At 37.6% G+C, this 25,034-nt stretch overlaps 1 protein-coding gene and 1 long non-coding RNA gene across 2 annotated transcripts; one reads left to right on the plus strand and one right to left on the minus strand.

Annotated features, from left to right (window-relative positions):
• Positions 1–275: 275 nt before the first annotated feature.
• On the plus strand, positions 276–9,849 carry LOC103030796 (uncharacterized). Its single transcript, XR_453043.4, has 2 exons — positions 276–454; positions 8,923–9,849. It is a non-coding gene; the product is annotated as an uncharacterized LOC103030796 (long non-coding RNA).
• Positions 9,518–13,982, minus strand: ptmab (prothymosin alpha b). The gene is made up of 5 exons (XM_007232766.3): positions 13,823–13,982; positions 11,221–11,283; positions 10,551–10,635; positions 10,343–10,428; positions 9,518–10,230 (listed from the first exon to the last, which is right to left on the minus strand). Exons 1-5 carry the CDS (start codon positions 13,865–13,867, stop codon positions 10,186–10,188), a joined length of 324 nt encoding a protein of 107 aa, XP_007232828.2. The 5' UTR covers positions 13,868–13,982; the 3' UTR covers positions 9,518–10,185.
• Between the last annotated feature and the right edge of the window lie 11,052 nt (positions 13,983–25,034).

A 25,034-nucleotide genomic window follows, 5' to 3' on the forward strand; every position in this document is an offset into this window, starting at 1 on the left:
ATTCACATTTTAAATATTTAAGTAATTATACAGTTAATTAACCTGGACTTCCTTAGCAGGATGCAGCCCCTGAATTGAGACACAGCTTGTGTAATAATAAAATCTGTTATACGGTTTCTGGCCATGAGGAGGCAGAGCAGACCTGGAAAACCTGACTGCAGACTGGGTTTTTGCAGGCTGCCTGGTTTTTGGAGCATCTGGGACACCGTCTGCACATTCTGCCTCACACCCCAGCCTGAACATCACTGCCCGCCGCTCAGTCCACCCTCACACACTCAGCTCACACTCATCTCAGTCAGCCATGTGGAACTTCTGACCAGGCCAGAATCACATGTTCAGTTCTGACTTTTACACTGTTTTAACAGGATTTACAGGGAACTGGGGGCTCCAGGGGTCTGCGGCTGCACCTTTAATACTGAGGAGGGGCAGCAGGATGACAGGGACACTGTATAAGGTAGGAATGTATAATATAATATATAAAATATATCTAAAATATATTTCAGATAGAGTCCTATATAGATATGGAATGCCTATATAAAGCTCTCTATATACATTTTGTAACATGTATAGCCACCAATAGACATGAACTCATATATACATATATATATATATGTGCATATACACTATTTAATCTATGTTATTTTATTTTTGTTATATTTTCTATTTTAATACTATACCAAGACTATTTTATGAAATGTATTTTATATATTTTTTATATATGTAAGTCTAATACAGATATTACACATTTCATATGTCTATATATAAATATAGGACTATATTATATTGAGCTGAATCATGACCGCCTGCCCTGTACCCCCCACCATCACCACACACACACACACACACGCGCGCACACACACACGCGCACACACACACAGCTACATCCAGGCCGGTGTGCGTGTGTTTTTTTTTCTCTCATTCTGAGGCAAGGTCTGTTGCATCGCTTCTTCATTTCAACTTCCTTCCTCTCTGCTGATAACAGAAACTAGCATACACGCTAGCTTCTCACACACACGCATATATATATATACACACACACATATATATATATATATATATATATATATATATATATATATATATATATATATACACTGAGTTCTGCTACAACACAAGAAATTTACACCTGCACACTAAAGGCACTTATAGATTGACACTTGCACATATATAATGCATATATACATATGTACATGTAATAATGTGCCCTTCATGTATTACATATATTATATTCGTAGTAGTTATATGTATATAACATATATATGTATATATGCAATACCTATATATATATATATATATATATATATATATATATATATATATATATATATATATATATATATATATATGTGTGTGTGTGTGTGTGTGCCCTAGCTATATTTGTAGTTATATAATATTCTAATGTACAATACAGCTTCTGAGGCATTATTACACGAATAATGGTACTTAAGTACATCATACATACACATCATACATACACATCATACACAGGTTATGCATCCCAAAAATATATTTATATACATATTAAATTCCCTTTATACAGTTGGACACATAGTAGATTAATTAGGTCATCCAATCTATGGAATTATTGAGACGATAGCTTTGCACATCTTGGCATTTTCTGAGTCAGATTTATGAGAATGGCTATCATCAAAAACATTATGATGAAACTGGCTCTCATCAGGACCACCACAGGAAAGGAAGATCAAGAGTTACCTCTGTTGCACAGGATAAGTTCATGTACAGAGTGTATATATATACATATGTGTGAGAGATTTCATTATTACTCACACAGGACACGTGTTTGGCCTACATCCAGAGGTGTGGTGTGAGGTGTAGGAGTGTGTGTGTGTGTGTGTGTGTGTGTGTGTGTGTGGGCATGCATTCTGCCTCTGAGCGGTTGTGACTGTTGGTGGTTGTAGCAGGAATCTCTGCAGCCTCTCTCTCAGACTGAGACCGAAAGTGTAAGTAGATCATAACGGCGTTATGATAAGGACTGAGAGAGAAATAGGCTGTGTTTTACAGAGTTCAGCAACCTATCTGCAAACTGCAATGCAGCTGCAGCAGCCAATCACACTGCGTTAATAGAGTCAGCTGACTGCTGTGTGTATATCTGCAGCGCTGCAGCTGTGGTTGGGTTGAATCCAGATTGGTTGGGTGTTACATACATTTATACAGTTTTCCCCTTTTAACCAGTCAGTCTGAACATGCCTGCTATCTGAAGTTTGCTTCTTAAAGTCATGGGATAGTCTGCACATTCATTAAAAAAAAAAAAGAGTTTATCCTGCTTTTGTTGTAGTAACTGCCTCAAATGTCCAAAGAATCAGGCTTTACACTAAATTTAAGTGGAGCATTGCTTTGAGGAACATCATCCCCAACTGTGCTCAACGTATAGCCGGCATCTGCTTCAGAAAGTCCTATTCTATTGGCAGAACTTCTTTAAAAAGGGACTAGACAAGCTGTGTGTGGACGTTTGCGCATCTTTGTCAGCAACATCCGATTTCCATAGGTTATTAGAGATTAATGTAGCTAACAAGTATTAGTAATGGAAGTTTATCATTTTCTCACAATATATTCTCGCAATATATTGCGATATACTGAATTGTAATCACTGTATCATGGTTAGGGTATCCTAGGGTTAGGTTTGGGTACACATGGGCAATGTTGGACCTGACCAATTATATTAGCAACACAACAAATGGAAAAAGAAACCGCGACTGGTCTAACTAGTCCATATCAGCACAGAACGATTCGGTAGAGTCTAGTTACAATTTAAGGCCACTGTAGCTTATAAACATGGACTACTGTACATTATTAGTATAGCTAACGACAATGGCAGCAGTCGTAAAACCTACACACCTCTGACACCAAACATGTACCAGAATATTGAGTACATTTACTGTAAATTTTTACCACAAAATCAATAGATTCCTCAGATTCCTCTGAGAAAAAAAAATCACTAATGTGATTAATGACTTACTCAAGTCTTTGGTTTAGAAAAAGAGATTGGTCTATTTGTCGTGCTCTCTCTGGGTGGGTACAGTAGATGGCGCTCTCTCCCCTCATCACTCCTAGGGTGATGTGGATCAGCACAAGGCTGCGTCTGTGAGCTGATGTATCAGAACAGTGTCGCTGCGCTTTCCTCTGAGCGTTAGCGCTGTGATGCTACTCGGCAATGCTGCATTGAGCTTTTTCCACATATTAGTGTTAGCTTTTGCTTAATGGCAAAACATGAACAAGATAGATCGTGCTTAATTGCTTTACTCTCCCACATCTGCAGACTTGCTACGGACAGTAGGTACAGATCCCTCTCTCCGACGAAGTCTGCTGGCTAATACTGCTGTGTACTGTCTAAAGTTCTCAACGAAATTGACTGAAATGGCGTTTCTTCAACTGATCTAGTGGTTTGGGGGTCTTGTGGGGGTTGGTTGGTGAGGGGAGCATCAAAAGGGAGCATCCAAATGACTCAAAGAAGTAAATGATTCTTGACACCAAACTCTTGCTTTCACACTTGTGTGTTTATATGGGGAAGTCATGACCCGAGTGAAAATACAACAGCATGCAAAAGCAGTTTTGCATAATAATATGTCCCCTTTACAATAATATGTCCAAATTGACAACATTAGCCTAGGGCATCCCATTCTAAACCTAAGTTGATTGACTGTATCTGGGGTCAGTCATATTCAGTCATGCACATTTGAGAGCTTGCCAAACTATTCTTTTACCAAGACTACCCTTTTTCTGCCTTCAAAATAAAAGACCCCCAAAATGATCACTAATTGACTGATACCGTAAAAAAAAACTAGTAATAGTCCTCAAATTAATCAGGATAAATCAATTGACGAGCAAGAATTAATAGGTAGAGAAGGGCAACATATGGCAAAATAAATGCAGCAGAAATAAAGTGAGAATATAGCTGCAAACGTCAATCAGAGAGTTCGAGCACAAACTGGCACAATGATGCCTACTAGAGAATAGGTTGGTGATGTGTGAGAAGTTCTAATACACATATAATCAGGATTGGTAAAAATTTCTAGGACTAGTTCACAAAGGTATGTTTTGCATATTATGCAAATTAGCAAAAAATCTAAGTGGGTGAAGCTCATGGTTCTCAAGTTGTTGAGCAAAAGGTAATTTCCTTGTTTATAGAGCCCTTCATTGACCAATCAGTGTAGTTTTTGTTGTACGCCGAGATGCTTTGAATCTGTACCTACCTACCAAGTTTCATGTCTCTAAGACTTATGGTCTAGGCTCCACAAATATTTTTTTACAGAGAAAAAGGAATAATAATAAGAAAAACCTTAGCAAAAACAATAGCGTTACACACTTTCTATGCTTGAACCCTAAATATATCTATAATATTCATGCATTTCTATTGAATTAATTTTCCTACATCCTACCTATTTATTTTTGCGCGTCAGTCGATTTATTGCAACAATTATCGTGTCTAAAAATAACATAATGGGGCGAAATTGGGATCAGCTAAATTATTTTATTAAATTATGTTCATATATTGTATGATACATTGTTAACATCATTATCAAGACACACCTATACAAATTATCTATTGGTCCTACACTCACCGCTAGCTTATGTTTACGTCCTCATACACACACGTGCACACACACACGCTCACGTGCACACACATGGATACACACTCGTTAGATCACCATAAGCCTCCTGTCACCATGGACCTTAATTCTTAAGCCTGAAACACACTCCAGCATAGACATGACATCAGCCTCCTAGGCCACAAACACACACACACACACACTGTCCACAAAGCTAAATGACCAGGGATTATAAGTCCAGTCCATTTGAGAGAAGCAGGCAGTGCTTATGAGCGCATCCGATACCCAAAGGAGAGTGATAAAGTGTGTGTACATGTCTACTTCTGTGTGTGTATATACTCTGTGTGTGTGTGTGTGTGTGTGTGTGTGTGTGTGTGTGTGTGTGTGTGTGTGGTAAAAGCCTGCTTTCAGCCAGGATCAGGCTGCCAATCCCTTAAAGCTGCAGGACACTCACACTGATCACGTACAGACTCAACCCTGACCCGCTCACCGCCGAACATCCGAGCGTTCTGATTGGTGGAGCTGCACATAAACAATCACACAATCCACCTCCAGCATATACAGAGCTGTCCCAAGACTTTAGGCACCTGATCATCAGTCTATGACATAAATATATATATATATATATATATATATATACACACACACACACACACACACACACATACACACACACACGTATGTATATACAGTACAGTGATAAAAAAAAATACAGGAACTTTCAGCTGATTTCACCAGATCTCAGTGATCCAACATAAAATAATATAATTTCCAAAATTACTGAAAATTAAAAAAAAGGGTAGATTATATTTTTTAATCAGCAGACAGTATATATACACAACAAGATATTTAAATTACCTGTTTTATTTTTAGTTATTCAAGCCCAGCTGGCCACCAACATCAACATACATTAATTTCAGGTTGAATGTTAGTCATGACGTCAGATGACAAAAATAAATGGTATAAAGAAAGTCTAAAACTGTTATGTGCATGCAGGGTATTTTAATAAATGTATTTATTAATTTATCTATTTATTTTATGTATGGAGGGATAGGTGGAAACATTTTCAGAATTTCACCTCTGTGATCAATAAACTTTACTTCAATTTATATATCTGTCTGTCTGGCTGTCTGTCTGACTGACTGGACAGCTAACTAATAACCTGTTTAGATAACTAACTACATAGCTGTTTGGATGAATGATGGATGGATGGACAGACAGACAGAGGGCTACCTAGTTAGCAGGACACCTAAACAGTTGGCTAGTTAGCTGCTAGATAGACAGAAATGTGGATAGGTGGTTGGTGGAGGCATAGATAGATGGATGGATAGATCAGCCAGACAGCTAGCAAGGGAGCTAGCTACCCATTTAGACAGACAGACAGACAGACAGACAGACAGATAGATAGATAGATAGATAGATGAGGTTGGGAGAGAGCAAACTAGCAACCTGCGTAGCTAACTAAATGTTTATCTGTTTGGCTAGTCAAATATCTTAACAGACAAACAGATAGAAAGACAGACAGATAGCAACCAGGTGGTTTGGTAACTGGCTGGTTTAACTTGATAGATGTTCTGGTGGTCTGATACATAGACTGTATATAAAGATGGACGCCGTGTCGCCGTTCCCATTCATTCAATGAAAATGAAGCCAAAATCTTCCGCCATTTTGGCGATTCAGAGACCAGAGTCTGCGCAGTAGAGACCAGAGGAGGGAGAAAGACTGTGGAGAGACCGCCTACTCATTTAAATAACCCCGCCCCTGAGGGCTGCCTCACGGTCACAGACAGCAGAGTGGGGCGGAGCGGAGCTGACGGTCTGTTATTGGTCCCGCCCATAAGCAGCCCTTTTACCATAACCACACCTTTTTTGAATAGAGCCGAATAAAGTTTTAAAAACCGAATTCTGTGGGGATATAAAAATTTGACAATATAACAGAGGTTACACTAGCTGTTGCATTTAAATAATGGAGGTAGAATTACAGTATATTAGAAAAAAATGTGATTGAAAGTTGTCTGTTTTGCCATTGAAACCTATGGGGATGGGTGGAGTTACACAGCTTTCTGCAGCCGAACAGCAGGGGGCGCCCGACCTGTGGTGGCTTCACTTTTAAGAGACGATGCTCTGTCCAGCTATATACAGTCTATGGTCTGATACATGGGGAACTAGCTAGTGAACTAACTAGCAACTTATGTAGCTAACTAGATAGCTGTTTGGCTAGTCAAATGTCTTAGCAGACAACAGACAGATAGATAGATAGCTAGCATGATATATAGATGTGTTGGTGGATATATAGATGTGTAGCTAGACAGCTAACCAGCCACCCATGTAGCTAACTACACAGTTTCTTAGCTAGTGTTACTGGGTGGATAGCTAGCAAGAGAGCTAACATAGCTAATATAGCTGTTTGGCTAGTCAACAGACGGACAAATAGCAACATGGGTACTAAGCTAGATAGTTTGTTAGCTAGCTAGCATATTATATAGATGTGTTGGTGGATGGATACATTGATAGCTAGCTAGAAATCTAACTAGCAAGCAATGCGGCGGACAGCTAATATAGCTGTTTGGTTAGTTAAAAAGCTTAACAGACAGACAGATGGCAATGTGTACCTAGTTAGACAGTTTCTTATCTAGTTAGCTTGATAGATAGATATGTTAGAGGATGGTGTAGCTAACTAGCATGATATATATATGTGTGTGTGTGTGTGTGTGTGTGTGTGTGTGTGTGTGTGTGTTGGTGGAAGAATAGATTGATAGCTAGAAAGCTAAACAGAAACTAGCAACCAATGTGATATAGCTGTTTGGCTAGTCAAAAATATATAAAGTTGGCTTGATAGATGTGTTGGTGGATGGAGAAATAGATAGCTAAAAAACTAAATAGCAACCTGTGTAACTAACTAGTATGATATACAGATTTGTTGGTGGGTGGACAAATCAATAGCTTGCTTAGAAAGCTAATCAGAAACCAGTGTAGCTAACTAGCTAGCTATTTTTAAAGTTATTTAGCATGATATGTAGATGTCTTGATGGATGGACAGATTGATAGCTTGCTAGGAAGCTAACCAGCAACCTGTGTAGTTATATTGATAGATAGATGTGTTGGTGGATGGAGAGCTAGCTAGATAAAAAGCTCATAAGAAACCTGTGTAGCTAACTAACATGATATATAGATGTGTATGTGGACGAAGAGCTAGCTAGCTAAAAGGATAACTAGCAAAATGTGTAGCTATCTAGATAGTTTCTTAGCTGTTTAGCTTAATAGATATGTTGGTGGATGGAGAGCTAGCTTGCTAAAAAGGAAATTAGCAACCTGTGTAGCTAACTAACATGATATATAGATGTGTTGGTGGATGAAGAGCTAGCTAGCTAAAATGATAACTACCAACCTGTGTAGCTAACTAGATAGTTTTTTAGCTAGTTAGCTTGATAGATGTGTTGGTGGATGGAAAGCTAGCTAGCTAAAAAGCTAATTAGCAACATGTATAGCTTGCTAGCTAGCTAACATAATATGTAGATGTGTTGGTGGATGTAAAGGTTGGTAGCTAGCCGGAAAGCTAACCAGCAACCTGTGTGGCTAGATATCAGATTGGCTAGTCAAATAGCTTAGCAGATGGATTATCTATTATATAGCTTAACTAACGTATCTAGTGTTATTGGGTGGATAGCTAGCAAGAGAGCTAACTAACAGCCAATGTAGCTAATATAGCTGTTTGGCTAGTCAAACATCTTAACAGACAGACAGATAGCTACATGTGTACCTTGCTAACTAGATGGTTTCTTAGCTATTTAGCTTGATAGATGTGTTGGTGGATGGAGAGCTAGCTAGATAAAAAGCTAATTAGCAACCTGTGTAGCTAACTAACATGATATATAGATGTGTATGTGGGTGAAGAGCTAACTAGCTAAAAGGATAACTAGCAACATGTGTAGCTAACTAGATAGTTTATTGGGTAGTTAGCTTGATAGATGTGTTGGTGGATGGAGAGGTAGCAAGATAAAAAGCTAATTAGCAACCTGTGTAGCTAGCTAACATAATAAATAGATGTGTTGGTGGATGAAGAGCTAGCTAGCTAAAAGGCTAACTAGATAGTTTTTAGCTAGTTAGCTTGATAGATGTGTTGTTGGATGGAGAGCTGGCTAGATTAAAAAAAAAAGTATAATAGCAACATGACCAACAGATAGCAATGTGTACCTAGCTACTCACCTCAGGTCACTTTATGATGAGCACAGGTGATCTCAGCCTGCAGCTCGTCTTCATGAGGTCTAAGCTTTGTTCATTATAGCATGGTTAAATTAAATTTGCCCCACCCCCTTATCTTCTACTTACTGTCATCATGTGTTTCTTGTCTGTAGGATCATGTTCATTAGTGGATCTGGTACAGATGGACAGCTTTCCAACCATTAAGGTACTAAAGCCCACTGCAGGTATGATTTATGCTGATCATTTATTTTTATTTTTATTAATGGTCATCTTAACTTATTTTTATAGTACTTAGATTATTATTTTTGTACTACTTCACTACACTACACATATTCAGAAAGTAGAAAAGGGCAGTGAAAGAGAATATAAAATGTTATGGTATTAATTGTAATATTTTCCCAATTAATTGTGAGCCCAAGTTTTCAAAAATGGGGGTTAACCCCTGTAATTGCAGCCTTTATCCAAGAAGGGAGTAATATTAGCATTTTAAACTTACACACTACAAAGGGCTTGAACACTTACAAACTTGGTTCACAATCCTTATTGGTCCAATATCAAAGGATTTCTTTTAACCAATTATACTACATAAACAGCCCTATACTGTCTATTAAACTATATATTTATTATAGAAAGCTTGACAGCTTTCTAAACTGATGGATATCTAGCTACATAGCTTGATTCATCCATTATATTCCCTGTGTAAAAACAGTAGGCATTTGAACAAAAACCAGACCAATCAAGTACAACTCACAAAATAAAAGTCAGGTTTATTGTTGAACAACAAACTTCACACACACAAACAGGCCAAGGTAAAACATATGCAGACAAAATAAATCAGAAAGAAAAGTAACTCCTTTTCTTTGGCCTAGCCCTCCCATACAAAACAAAACAAAAAAAGAACAAAAAAAAAACAAAAAAACTAGTTTATGGTACAACTAGTTATGGTACAACTAAAGTTCATACATAAAACTTTTACTGGAATGCTCTGAGTTAAATGGCTGATTTGTTTCTTTTTTATACACGTTTCCTTTTTTTATCCGTTTCAGTTGAAGATCCGAGACATGGTCAGACAAGTAAAATTTCCATAAAGAAGCACCGTTTTGGTCACAGGAGATCATGATAAAGTGACTGATCTCTCAACAATATGTACAAAAATATAAAATGTAAATAAAAATACAAACAAACCCTCGTCTTGTGTATTTTGTCGTTTTTTTGAGTTGAGTTTTGAGAATGGTGGGAGATCTTGGGCGCTGGGTGGTGTTCCCTCTAGAAAATTTTGCATTTTTGGGGGGTTAGTTGGTTGGTTGAACGCGGGCGGTGAACTGGGGAGAAAAAATGACCATGTTTATGTTCGAGTCCTTTATGCCACTGGCATCCAACACCCGTGCTGAGGATAAGCAGCAGGGAACAATCCTTTAATCGTCATCGTCCGTCTTCTGCTTCTTGGGGTCCACCTCATCCTGGGGGCACAAAGAATCACGAATTAGAAAAATAAAAATTGACACCAAGTTAATAAATGGAGCCAATATGGATGGAACATCCCTCTCCATTTCTCTATTATCCATCTCTTACCTCATCATCCTCGTCATCATCATCAGCCCCTCGTTTCGTTCCTCCTCCAAGCTCATCATCATCCTCCTCATCTTCGTCTTCATCACCTGGAGTAAAAAGAACAAAACTTAGCATGAGCTTACCATCCCACTTCCAACTTCCTGCTATATTTATACTATTCTACTTGTACACTTCTATACCAAGTCTAAACATCTTTAGAAACACCCACCTTCTCCATCATCCTCCTCATCTTCCTCATCTACTTCATCCTCCTCTTCCTCATCAATCTCTGGCTCTCCGTTCTCCTCGTTTTCCTGTATACATTCAGAACATCAGTTTGTTTGAATGCACTCAAATCTTAATGCAACTTAAAAGTATTTAATGAACAGCTTGGTAGCAACCAATCAGAACGGTGGGATTTGCGTAATGACACATACTGTTACTAAATTACTTCATAAATTACTACATTTATCTTAAATAAAATGTTCATACATTGTATGTTACAAATACAAGCATCTGACAATATGACATTTACAATTACTGATTAATTCAATGATTGAGTTTGAAATGGTTCAAATGGCAAAAAAACACTTATGTTTCACCAAAATTTAGAAAATAACTAAAAAGCCTCAGACAAAGGCTAATATGTTTTAAGCCAAAGTGTGCTTTGTTGGCATGTCTACTTGGATGTTTAAAGGGTTTGAGTCAAGTTTTCAATAAATATTCTTAAATTATAGTTTTGTTTTAATTGTGCTTTCTTTAGGGAACGTGGCAAAACTCAGGAAAACATGCAAGAAAACTATGGTGACTATATTTGTGCTTATTTTATTTAGTTTCAGCCAAACTAATTGCATTCCTAATGAAAAAAATGACATGGACCATTTTTTTTAAATACTCACCTTTCCATTAGCAGCCTCCTTTCCATTTTCCTTCTCTTCCAGGAGCTTCTTCTCCTTCAAGTCCTGCAAGAAATTAAAGATATATATAAATATATAATAAATATAACATGCCTATTATGATTTCCCTCCATTAATAACCATCGTAATGGCCCTAAAATGCCGCTAAACCAACACCCCCTACCGGTGCTCACTGGAATTGTGTCCACAATGAGAGGCCTCTCTTGTCATTGACACCCCATTGGCTGAGGCGCAGATTTCCCATCTGTCAATCAAATCCCACTAGGCCCCGCCCCCAGCGAGCTTAGCGAGCTCTCTTGTTGTAACACGACACGACTGGGACTGTGGGTATTGTAGTCTGGCGAAGTGCGCACCATATGCCGCACGCACACCCGTCTCTAGTCGCCTAATAAAACTACAATAAAGGGGTCAATGGTTTGGGACACCGCCGACTGAAGAAAGCATTAAGGAGCACCTTGATAAGGGGTTGCGTCCAATTCTTTAAATTGCGCCTTTGCTTTAAATTGTGGTCAAGTGACGCATGCGCAACTGCTATATATATATATATATATATATACGTATAAAATATATCTATACGCACGCATTATATTGGGGCATATACGATTTGGGATGCAGCCCAACCTCAAACCAATGATCTCAACAAACTAATCAATAATCAAGTAACCAGATAAATGATCATCATAAAGGACAAAAGGGGGCCACACGGCACACATGGCACCAACCTAACCATACCATACCCACCCCCGTTCCTCCTTCTATCCCTCCCTCCATCCACACTCCTCCCACCCTCTTCCTTCCTTCCCTCCCTCCATCCATCCCTCCCTCCCTCCATCCCTCCTCCCCCTTTGCTTTCACGTTATCTGCTGCTGGATTTAGGTCGCGCTGTGGATCCACTTTGAAGCACTTTGGTCCGGGTTTGCACCATTTAAATGTGGCCACGATGCAGCGTGGCGCTATTGGGCCAATGTACAATGCACCTTCCATAATTATCACTACGATTATTTACGAATAATTACTATTATTATCAGCTTTATGGCAAATACCAATCTCCGAACGTGTGATAGATAACCTTGCGCGCAACCACGCATGCCCATTAACTTGGCTTAACGCTCTTATCAACGCTTGGTTTCAGCCCTTAAGCCATTAACGCTATTTACGCCATATTTACGGCAGGCACGAGCTCCAGCTAAAACTAACGTATATACGTTATATCCGCTATTGCCTATGCATTGCATTTGTGCATAAAAAAGCAACCTATATTAAGGATACTCCTTAAAGTCCTTCCTGTTTTGTATCTATTTGGCTAAAAAGAACAAAAAATCATACATGTAAATAAGCTGGATTCCGTTTTCAACACTTGCAATGCAATTGCAATGCCATTCTGACCTATTTAAATCAATTAATCATAGTCATTGAACATTTTGCTAAAATACGTCTACAAACGGATCGCTTCTACAAAAAAGCAAGCATGGTGTTTCTTTTATATGAATGAATTAAAAACTATTTTAAAAAAAGGTTTGCATGCAATTGATCAATTCTAAAGATATATCAAGAAATATGAATGTAGTAATGAAGTAGGCTATATGGAGGCATGCAGCGGCAGCAGAAGCACCACCAGCGGATGGGCCAGATAAGCCCCGGGGTTCCGTGTAGAGGAACAGCGAGCTAACCTCAATGTCTAACACTGTATAATTAAAAAAGCAGTCCAAAACATGCCTAAAAGGCTGCAATGTGTTACTTATTAAAAGTCCATAAAAAGAGCAACAAAAAGGAGCAAAAACAATCCGAATACATCGACGCAAACGCCGGCCACACAACGCGAAATCTGCACCGAAAGCGATCTTACAGGCCGGTTGTGAAATGAATTAATGTTTACCGTTCACAAGTCCAAGTGAACCTGAACGCACCTAATATACACCCTGATTTTAAGCCACTTTAAATCTAAACCACTTTTAAAACGACTTAATTCGTGCGTTGATTCACGCAAGCATAAAGATACAAAAAGGATAAAAAGCGATAAACGGATACAAAATGAACACAAATGTCAAATGGTGCGACCGCCTCGTCAACTTAAGCACGAGCGCGCTGTTAAAAGCCGAAGCGAGGGATAAAAGCGATAAATCAACACCCCGCCAACGCAACGCAAGAAAGTGAAAACTATTTTAGCGAAGATTTCCGACGTTTAAAAACGCACAAACATGCAAGATAAAGGTGGAATAAGGTCCGCGCGAAAAGGAAGGCTTCAAAAGCTCCGGCGCCCATCTCTGCGTGTATAAACAAAGAAACCCGCGCGCACGAGCTACAATGTAACCGGGTCGCCCGCGAAGCTTTTATTCAAAGAAAAGACCCTAAAAATACAACGCTCAACTCTTTACAACCCACAAAATAAACCACTAATCACTCTGAAAACCAGAAAACAAAGAAATTAAAAAACATTTCGGACCGATTTCCCCACGTATTGGCGCCAAACGACGTGAGTCTTGCGCTTTAAACGGGAACGGAGAAAACCCCCTCCAGAAAATCCTCATTTTCACCAAAAAACAAACATAAAAACACGAAATCCGCACGTTCACAAGCTCCTTACCTTGGCGGAGATTTCCGTGGCGGAATCCACTTTTGTGTCTGCCATTTTTAAAATAGGATTAGTGAAGAAAAAGGAGAACGTTCCCCTAAAAAATAATAAATATTTAATTTCTTATATGTCCTTTTTTCCGCTGCTGGCTGTAAGCGCTCTAATGCCGCGAGCACGCGCCGCACCAGCCGTTAATATAGAGCGGTGGGCGGAGTGGAGGGGGCGGGGACGAGATGTGTGATTGGCGGAGGGCGTTTGGGGGCGGGGGCTTTTGCGCCGTGGAGTGGAACAATGGATAGTATTTCTAAAAGGGAAAAGAACACACACACGAACACCAACACACACGTATATATATATATATATATATATATATATATATATATATATATATATATATATATATATATATATTTATTTATTTATTTATATGTATAAATATATATTTATATAATATATATACACACGCATATCATTAATATTTTTAACGCGGTAGCACAGTTTTAATACCCCCCCTCCCCTCTCTCTCTGTCTCTCTCTCTCTCTATATATATATACATAGATAGATACATAGATAGATACATAGATTAATATACATTCATTAATTCATATTGATCGTACTGTTGAGTTAATTTACTACAAGTTATTTATACCAACATTAACCTTTAATCACCTATTCAGCAACATAAATGTCACTACTTCAAAATATATACATTTCTATATACATTATTTTTTTACAATTTGGAAGACAAAGATAGCATTAATACATTAATTAACACGTGCCCCCCCCCCCCCCCATCTTTTTTTCTCTCCTTCCTACTTCCATTTTTTTTGTTGCGTAAAATTCGCAGTGCGCTGCGCACAAAGTGCAAATACCGCCCCCCCCCCCCCCCCTCCACATCCTCCCCGCCCCCGTCCGCGCTGAACACCGCACAAAGAAGGTGATCAAAAACGGGGAAACGGAGCAGCTTTAAAAGCGTTTTTATTGTTTTAAAAATGCTAAAAGCCTCGTTCATACACAATGCGAATTCCAATAAATGCGCATTTATATTAATAACGCATCTTAGTGCGTGGCCGTGTTTAATGGGGTCGGTGAATATGTGGATTATATGTGGATACATAAAACGCCATTGTGCTCGTGTTATACATATATAAGTATATAAATAATTAAATAAAAACCCACGCGTCTGATCTCAATCTTTTAAATTCGGATCAATGTGCGGCAGTTTGTTGATGTGCGCGTTTAAGCGGTTTTTTTTAGGACTGGATTTTTTTTAGAAACCGTAGTTTGAACGTTTAACAGCGTCGATGTTTTTTTGAACAAAGGGAAAGAGAGAGAGGTAGATAGAAAGAGAAAGAGAGAGAGAAAAAAAGGGAGGGAGGAAGGAGAAAGGAGGGGGATTTCAGCTCCTCCATCATAACCTACATTCAAATTCTGCTCTGACGACGACGCCGTTCAAACACAGCCGCTTCTGATTGGCTCCCTGAGCGTACCCGCCCACTGCGAGGCGATCTGATTGGCTGGCCGAAACTACGGCTATGGTACGCCACGCCACGAGCTCCCCCCCAGAGTCACGCTATTGGCTGAGCACCGCGTCAGTCACATTTTCAGACAGTGGTAAACTGCAAAACCCGGATTCACATTCGGATCCGGATTCGAATGTGCAGTTTTTGGACCGGCTGGAGATCCGCTCGGCTGCTGGGCTGCAGGGTTCAGCTCCAGCCCGGATCCGACACACCTGATCCAGGTGATCAGGCTGATGAGGAGCTGGGGGTTGATTAGTTGGGATTAAGTTGGAGCAGATTATCTGCTTGCAGAGAGATAGAGGAAGGCAGATCTGGGAAGGAGGTTGGAGAAGAAGTTTATCTTAATGGAGACAAAACTCTACATTAAATAACTTTATGAGATCCCAACTGTACAATAAACATTGATGGGTCAATTTCCAAGACAGGGATTAAGCCTAGTCCTAGACTACATATCCCTTATAGTAATAAAATTGACTTAAAATGCAAAGCAAATGCAGCTCAAAGTGCTTCAAAATGAAATTAAATAAAACAGAAAAATGTAAAACAATAAGTAATATAAAACAAATAAAAACAATTATTAAACTAAAGGTATAATGAAGTAATACTAAATAGATAAAAGACAATAAATATTAAAATAAAGTAAAGAATAAAATAAACATAAAAAAGAACAACAAGGTCATTCAAATAAAACAATTAAATAAAAACAAAGAACAGATAAGAAGCTAATACAAAGCTAAGCTAAAAATATGTTTTTTTAACTGCTTTTTAAAGCTAGTAGTTCTAGATGTTTGAAACAGAAAAATGAAGAATCTCCATTTAAAGTACTGTATAACATATCTCCAAAATAGAAATTTTAAAATCTTAACTGTCAAAGGAAATCAATGTAAAAACAGTTTATTTCAGGTAATTTTCATTCATCAAGAAATTTTAACACAAAAGACAGTTGGTTTTATGCTTAAAACTTTTTAAATTCTAGAATTTGCTGTTTTTACATACCTAACTATTCAGCCTACAGCAGATTAGCTCCACTATTATAATTTAGTACAGGCCAGCCAATAAGATTAGAGGTCATATACATATACTAGTCTTAAAGACATATGTACAAAAGCACCAGCCTTTTTACATATCTGCTTATTTGGCCTACATCATATTAGCCAGGGAAATATAGTAACGAATAGTAGAAGTACTTCACTACTGTATTTAAGTACTAAAATGCTGTATCTGTATTTACTGCAGTATTATTTTTACTTCACTACATATTTTGGATGAGTGTAATTACTACTTTTACTTTGATACATTGTTTGTGTACTTCATCATTACTCGTTACAATACAGAAACTTCATGAAGCTTCAGATTAGCTTACGAACATTAGAGTGTAGAAAGACTAATTCCTCCCAAATTCCAAATAAAAAAAAATGTCATTAAGAGCATTTAATTGCAAAACATTAAAAATGGATGAAATAACAAAAATGATGCAGAGCTTTCAGACCTCAAACAATGCAAAGAAAACAAGTTCATATTCATAAAGTTAGTTAGTAAGAATATTTGGTGGTTTTCATGCATCTTGGCATGTTCTCCTCCACCAGTCTTACACACTGCTTTTGGATAACTTTATGCCTTTACTCCTGGTACAAAAAGTTCAGTTTGGTTTGATGGCTTGTGATCATCCATCTTCCTCTTGATTATATTCCAGAGGTTTTCAATTTGGTACAGAATATGCCTTTTAACATGATGTTTATATTGTTTTTAGGCATTGATTACACAGTTTTTAATTAAAGTGGTTCAGATGGCCTTTCCTAGCATTAGCGTAAACTGCTGCAGTGTGTGTGTTGTTGTGTAAATTCGCTGGCGCTGTGTGTGAATGAGTCTGAACTGTTAATAGAGCGTTAGAGTGTGTCGTCAGTGGAGGGCCGTGATAATCAACACCTAGAGAATACAATTAGCAGAACAGACCCAAATTACACTCACACACCTCCGGAAAAACAGCAAGACTTAAAGTAGAGGTGGAAAAACTGTGTTTCTACAAGGAATCACAAAAATGCATTATACTGTGCCATTGGTGTAGGAACCGATGGGGGGATGGGTGGGATGTGTCCACCAAATCAGAAATAGGTTGATTTGCCACCCCAAAAAATATACCATAGAAAAAGCAGAAATTGCTTTAAAATAAACTTTTATTTTAATAACGCACCGAAATCTGAACCCCCGCCATGAAAAGCACCACCTCTCGGGAGAGGCGGCAGGTGACATTTCTCTTAACTTATCTCTTAAGTATCTTGGATATTTCCATTTTTAAGTAAAGCTAAAGCCAAGAACACGTGGGTGCACGCTAATAATAATACTACAGACATACACATATACATATATACATACATACATATATACATTCAGTGTGTATGGCATTGAAGCCATGTTTCATGATTGGTTGGTATCAATGTCCCAAGGTGTGCTAATACAGTATACCCAGTATACAGTATACAACAGTACACAGCCATCTCCACTTTTGAACCAGAGCAGGATGGGTCCTGCATGGATTCTCAGCAGAAATAGAAATTTTTTTTTTTTCCATTTTTTAGATGTATAGGGTTGATAAGTCTGTGCCCTTAACTTTCTGCAGCCTCAGCTTTCTGTTCTTGGCTGAAAAAAATGCCCTAATGCTGTTATAGCCCATCCTTCTTAGGGTACCAGGTACTCCACTGTTCAGCGCATGAAAGCGTGAGAGTAGTCCACCAAAATATTCAGAGCGTCACAATGCTTATTGCTATCTTACAGCCTTGCCAACAGTCTATTTTAATTCTTTCCAGTTGCGTCAGTTAAGTAGCAACAGTGCATGTAAATATATATCTGTGTTAAATTTCTGCAGTATTGCTATCTTGGCAACAAAATATACAGGGTTTTTTCTGAGGACTCCCAAAGTCCAAAAACATCAAGTTTAGGTAAATTGGATATTCTAAATTGCCCAGATCTGGTGTGTATGTGTAAAGTGTGTGGTATGTATGTAAGTTTTTATGACGTAAGTAAATGTTTGTATGATGGATGTGGACAGTCGTTTCTGGTTGAGAGTACGCTGTGCGCTATTGGCTGCCACTTTTCATCAGCGTGTGGATGAATGCTGAGTATGAATGGTTGTGTGTAATATGTGTAAATATGGGTTTCTAGAAAGACGCCATATAAGTTGAACTTCATTCATTCATTCACTGACTGAATACAACCTACACAGACCAAGACAATCAACAGTCAGATGTTCATTGCTATCTTGGCAACAATAAACAGAATACAAAATAAAATATAACTGCTGTTCCCGTAAATGAGCTGATCACACAACTTCACAGCGTGAGTCAGCAGGTCAGTTTCCTCTGATGAGAAGTGTTGGACATGTCCAGGTAGCTGCGCCATTAAAATAGCAATCTGCCAAAGTCTCTCACCTGGCTCTTAAAGGTAATAGCAAGGTAAGTGACACGCTGATTGGTTTATTGCATGTTACGCACAAAAATAACCACACCAATTAAATTCATGCATTTTGCACATTTGGAGCTGAGCAAGGTGTACTTTTCCCGTCGTTATGATAGCAAAGACACGCCCTAAATCCAGCTGCACGGTGCACGATTGAGGGCTCACCCACAGATGGCTTAAATAGGGACCCCTAGTCTATATGATAAACTTGTTTCCCCGAGCAGGTAATTCTCTTGTGCAGCAGCAGAGCTCCTCGTTCCCCTCTGACAGGCCGTCACATGCACAGGTCCTCGCTGCCTACTCACCAGGAAGTGTTTTTCAGTGTATCTGACGCTGTACGCACACACACACACACACACACACAGACACACACATATACTATGCCCCCTGGGGACCGCGAGGACGCTGGGGAAAACACAGTTAACACCACAGACTCTTAAAGGTGTAGGAGGCGGGAACGTTTCACAGATGGAGCATCTGGTCAAAATACATCTCTGTAAAAAATCAAAAGACCACTTCAGTTTCTGAATCAGTTTCTCTGATTTTGCTATTTATAGGTATATATTTGAGTAAAATGAACATTGTAGTTTTATTCTATAAACTACAGACAACATTTCTCCCAAATTCCAAATAAAAATATTCTCATTTAGAGCATTTATTTGCAGAAAATGAGAAATGGCTGAAATAACAAAAAAGATGCAGAGCTTTCAGACTCCAAATAATGCAAAGAAAACAACAAGTTCATATTCATAAATATTTTTAAGAGTTCAGAAATCAATATTTGGTGGAATAACCCTGGTGGTTTTTGAATCACAGTTTTTAATCATGCATCTTGGCATCATGTTCTCCTCCACCAGTCTTACACACTGCTTTTGGATAACTTTATGCTGCTTTACTCCTGGTGCATGAAATCTAAGCAGTTCAGCTTGGGGAAACGAGTTCATTATATAGACTAGCAGTCCCTATTTTAGTTCTCTGTGGGCGAGCCGTCTACTGTGCACTGTGCAGCTTGATTTAAGGCGTGTCCGTGAGTCTTTGCAATGGGAAAAGTACTTGCTCAGCTTCAAATGCATAAAAGGCATAGACAATGAAGTTCAGTTTGGTTTGATGGCTTGTGATCATCCATCTTCCTCTTGATTATATTCCAGAGGTTTTCAATTTGGTAAAATTGACTTTCCCGTCAGTTAGTTAGTTTAATACAGGTTAGTTTGGTTAGTTTAGTCATTAAGTCAATACACTATAATGTCAAATGTGTTCGCTCACCATCCAAATCACTGAACTCAGGTTCCAATCACTCTTCTGCAGCTAGTCATGCAGGCTGTCAATTGCCTAGGGCCCCGAACTGGCCTAGGGCCCCCAGACAACCACTGGTTATGAATTGAATGCAATGAAAAACTATGTGACCGCCCCTCAAAAAAATAAAAAAAATCACAATCATTTTAGAAAAGTACAAATGCCTTAAACGACCCTAGTTTACAGAGATTAGATTGTTGACGACAGTTTTGTTGGCAACATTAGCTTAGCAGCCTCCAGGCTAAACTATAGAAGCAAGCTTCATATGTATCAAACATGTCTTTATCTTTCGATTTTGTGCTGAAACTCTAGCCTGACTACAGTTTAGCTAAGTGAAGCTGTGGAAATGAGATGAATTACCACAAACGATCCAGTAATTGCTATTATTATTGCATATTATGCTCATTATAAATGTCTTTACTTTTATTATAAGTATTATATTGTGTTCTGGGCTTAAAAGGGGTGAAGGCTGGACGTCTGGGCCTCATATAGACCTTTGAAACATAAGAAAATGGTCAAAATAGGTCATTAAATATATGTGTACATGCATATATACAGTACACCAAACAAGCAAAACATTATGACCAAATAATGTTATTTGTTTGTGCACGACTGGATCAGATGCAGCAGTGCTGCTGGAGTTTTTAAACACCTCAGTGTTATTGCTGGACTGTGAATAGTCCACCAACAGTGAAAGAAGGATAATAATAATAAAGTACACAGAGAAACAGATACATGAATACAGTCTGTAATTATTATACAACTACACAGTGTCCTATATGATCAGTGGAGATACAAAAATTGATAAATGGGCCCAGAAACAAGGTGGTCATAATGTTATGCTTGATATTATGTATTAACCCTCAGCCGAGGCTCTCTAGCACTGCCTGCTGGAAGAAACCCCTCAGAAAAAGCCTGAATCCCTTTAACTCATCCAGTATCAGCGTCTACAGCAGCCCTGCTTCTTCCCTCTAGTGGGAAATCACATTACAGCACACTCACATAACTCACAGTAACAGGAGACATGTTATACTGCTGCATATTTCATCACATGCAAACGATGCTCATATTCCATTACAATCAGAGTAAAACCCGCACACTCATCACACTGCAGATCACCACCGTAAAATACACAACACTGAATAAACATCAAATACAACATTCATTATTAATGAGGATTTAGAAAATTTACTCAAAATGGAAAAGAAAAGCAGTAAAATATATAATTATTAACAAAACGTACCTTTTTTCTACTTACTTATTTGTTATAATAATTGTCTATATAAAATATGTAATAAATGAATTCATGTATATTATATTAAATTATTATTTGCTTATATTATATGTTATATAGACTGAATAAATACTGAATAAAGTAGAAAATAAGCTTTACACAAAAGCATTACACAATTAAACACTCTTTAATTATTGGTAGTAGTACTGTATACTAATAATCATAAAATAATAATAATCTTAATTGTGCAAAAAAAAAAAAAAAAAAACACCACCAAATACCAATAAAGGATTATCTTGTCTTGGCTTTTTTAAAATTATATTAATAATTAATATATTTAACAATTACTAATAATTTGGTTAATAATATTAATTCATAGCAGTATTATTATTATCTTATACAACCCTTAAATAAAATGTTATGATTTGTACTGTAAATATCATGTGAAATTAGAATATTTAGGATTGCTAAATTTAATAAAATGCATTATTATATTCTAGTCTATATTATATAGCATTAGTATAAACACAGTAATTTTATATCAACATTGTTTTTAATGAGAAATATGTATTAATAATATTAATTTATATCAGCATTATTACTCAACTAAATACTAAACAATTATAGTAATTATTATTAATGATATTGTGTAATAATAATATTAAAATATAAAATATTGAATTGTACAAAAAACATCACCAATTATTATTATATTCTAGTCATTATTATATAGTATTAGTATTAATACAGTAATATTATATAAATATATATTTAATGAGAACAATGTGTTTCTGAAAAAAACATCTTTGTTTAGCTTATCACTTTCCAGGCAGTTGCTAGGCTGTTGCTATGCAGTCCCTAGTGCGTTTTTGCCATGTTTTTGTGGTACTGTAGGTGGTTGATATGATATTTCAGCTGGTTTCCAAACAATACAATTATTTATATTTATTAATAACTAATATTTACTGTTTTATTTTATTATGTAAAAAAAATATTATTTGCTTATGTTATATATTGTATGTGCTATACTGACTGAATATATAAGTAAGTAGAAAATAAGCTTTACACAAAAACATTACACAATTAAACACTTAAATTATTGGTAGTAGTGTTGTGTACTAATAATCGTACAATAATAATAATAATCTTATCTGTGCAAAAAAAAAAAAAAAACACCATGGTGCAGAGTAGTCCAGCGGGCCACTGGTTCGAATGGTTCACTGGTTCGAATCCCGTTCATTCAGCTTGCCATCAGCCGTCGGAGCCCTAAAAGAGAGCACAATTGGCCTTGCTCTCTCTGGGTGGGTACAGTATTATCAGCAATAATAAGTTAGTTGTATTATATAAGTTGTTTCTTTAAGAATTAGATTAAGATTAAGATTTGTATTATTTTCAGATTATTAGTATAGTTTTGATGCATTAAACACACTCTATTACACTGATTATCTGTAATGTGTGTATTTAAGCCTGTGTTGTGTGTTTAATCAGTGTGTGATGTACTGTAATGATGCTGTGGGTGTTGCTGGAGTGTGTGTGTGTGTGTGTGTGTGATGTATATGTAACCAGGGAAAGACTACAGAAGATAAAGATGAGCTGCAGATGGACCGCAGGCGGCCCGCCGGCCAGGCTGAGGACAGCACACTGTAAGGATGATGACAGATGACGTATAAATCCTGCAGCTCCGAGCCGGACTGAGACCACCTCTGTCCCTGAGAGGTGATCTGAATGCTGATTGGTAGAGCAGGACTGAGCAAATTATCGATTGATAACTCAACAAAACCCAACAAAACAACCCATTACTGCGTCCAAGTATAGCTGTGGTCTGTCTGCATAATAGTGTTAGCCAGCACTAGTTTGGATCACTTAACCTAACTCAAATAATGTTGAAATGCTGTTAAATGCCCTTAGCTAACCTTAATTAAAACTCAACGCTTAAAGTTACCTGTTCAGGAGAAAATTAGCAGCTTGGCATCTGTCTTGTAGTCCTTCTGGGCTCTAAATTGTCTCCATCTATCAAACACATTGGCAATATTTACTGTCATTTTAATCTGTCTTTGCTCGAGAAGCTTTTTAGAAGGATACATAGGCTACGGCACTCTGTGTTTGCCTGCTACTGTGTTCCATACCTGGCAACCTGGGGTGTGGAAATAGGACTAGGAAATGGACAGGGCAGTGATATCTGCACTATAACAAACATTTCAAAGAACATACTAGCTTTAAAAAAGCATTTTTATGTACTATAAATACCGGGACAGTTAGATCAAGTGTATTTTTAGTTATATAGAGATCCAACAGCGGAATAGAAATGGGCTAAAATAACCTAAAATAAAATCTTTATATTGATGTACATTAGAGTTAGAGCGAGCACTAGTCTGGATCACTTAACCTAACTCAAATAATAATGTTGAAAACATGTAAGATGCATTTCTACTAGTGTTTGTGAGAAATTACCTATCTATGACCATGACTATGTTACCTGTTCGGGAGAAAATTAACAGCTCTGCATCTGTCTTGTAGTCCTTCTGGGCTCCATCTATCAAACGCATTGACAATATTTACCCTCGTTTTAATCTGTCTTTGCTCAAGAAGCTTTTCAGAAGGATACATAGGCTGCGGCACACTGTGTTTGCCTGCTATTGTGTTGAATACCTGGCAACCTGGGGTGTGGAAATAGGACTAGGAAATGGACAGGGCAGTGGGTATGAATCATAAGCTAAAGCACAAAAAGATATCTGCACTATAACAAACTATTCAGTGAACATACTAGCTTTAAAAAAGCATTTTTATGTACTATAAATACAGGGACAGTTAGATCAAGTGTATATTTAGTTATATAGAGATCCAACAGCAGAATAGAAATGGGCTAAATGGGCTAAAATAACCTAAAATAAAATCTTTATATTGATGTACATTAGAGTTAAAGCCAGCACTAGTCTGGATCACTTAACCTAACTCAAATAATAATGTTGAAATAATGTAATATGCATTTCTACTGGTGTTTGTGAGAAATTTCCTATCTATGACTATGACTATGTTACCTGTTCGGGAGAAAATTAACAGCTCGGCATCTGTCTTGTAGTCCTTCTGGGCTCCATTTATTAAGTGCATTGGCAATATTTACTGTCGTTTTAATCTGTCTTTACTCGAAAGGCTTTTTAGAAGGATACATAGGCTGCGGTACACTGTGTTTGCCTGCTATTGTGTTCAATACCTGGCAACATTGGGTGTTGAAATAGGACTGGATTTTGTTTGACCCCAGAATTATTCTAATTAATAGAACTTGGCTAAAATAACTCATAATAAAATCTTTATATTAATGTACATTAGAGTTAACCTCCTCAGACCTGACGTCCATATGTGTGGACATCGCATTTTGGGTTGTCTAGAACACAACACTAAATTTTGCTCTACAAAGGCCTAGTGTCCACATATGAGGCCATTATACTGCCACCTAGTGGTGGCTGAAGAGTTTAACATTTGTTCAGGCACAAAATAAATTTTTGACACACCGTTACTAATTGTGACTTCATTGTGTTCTATCGAAATATAAAACTAAAGTCCTCATGTAAAAAGATAATTCTTTGTTTTGACACTAATCTGGTGCCAATTAGCCCAAATAGCAAAGAGGTCTTAGGAGGTTAAAATGTACATTAGAAGTTAAATAGAACGACAGCGACACTATCTTGGAAGAAGTATTGCTCAGACCTACCTGGAGGATGA

Source organism: Astyanax mexicanus, chromosome 4, assembly GCF_023375975.1.
Source record: "Astyanax mexicanus isolate ESR-SI-001 chromosome 4, AstMex3_surface, whole genome shotgun sequence".
NCBI lineage: Eukaryota > Metazoa > Chordata > Actinopteri > Characiformes > Acestrorhamphidae > Astyanax > Astyanax mexicanus.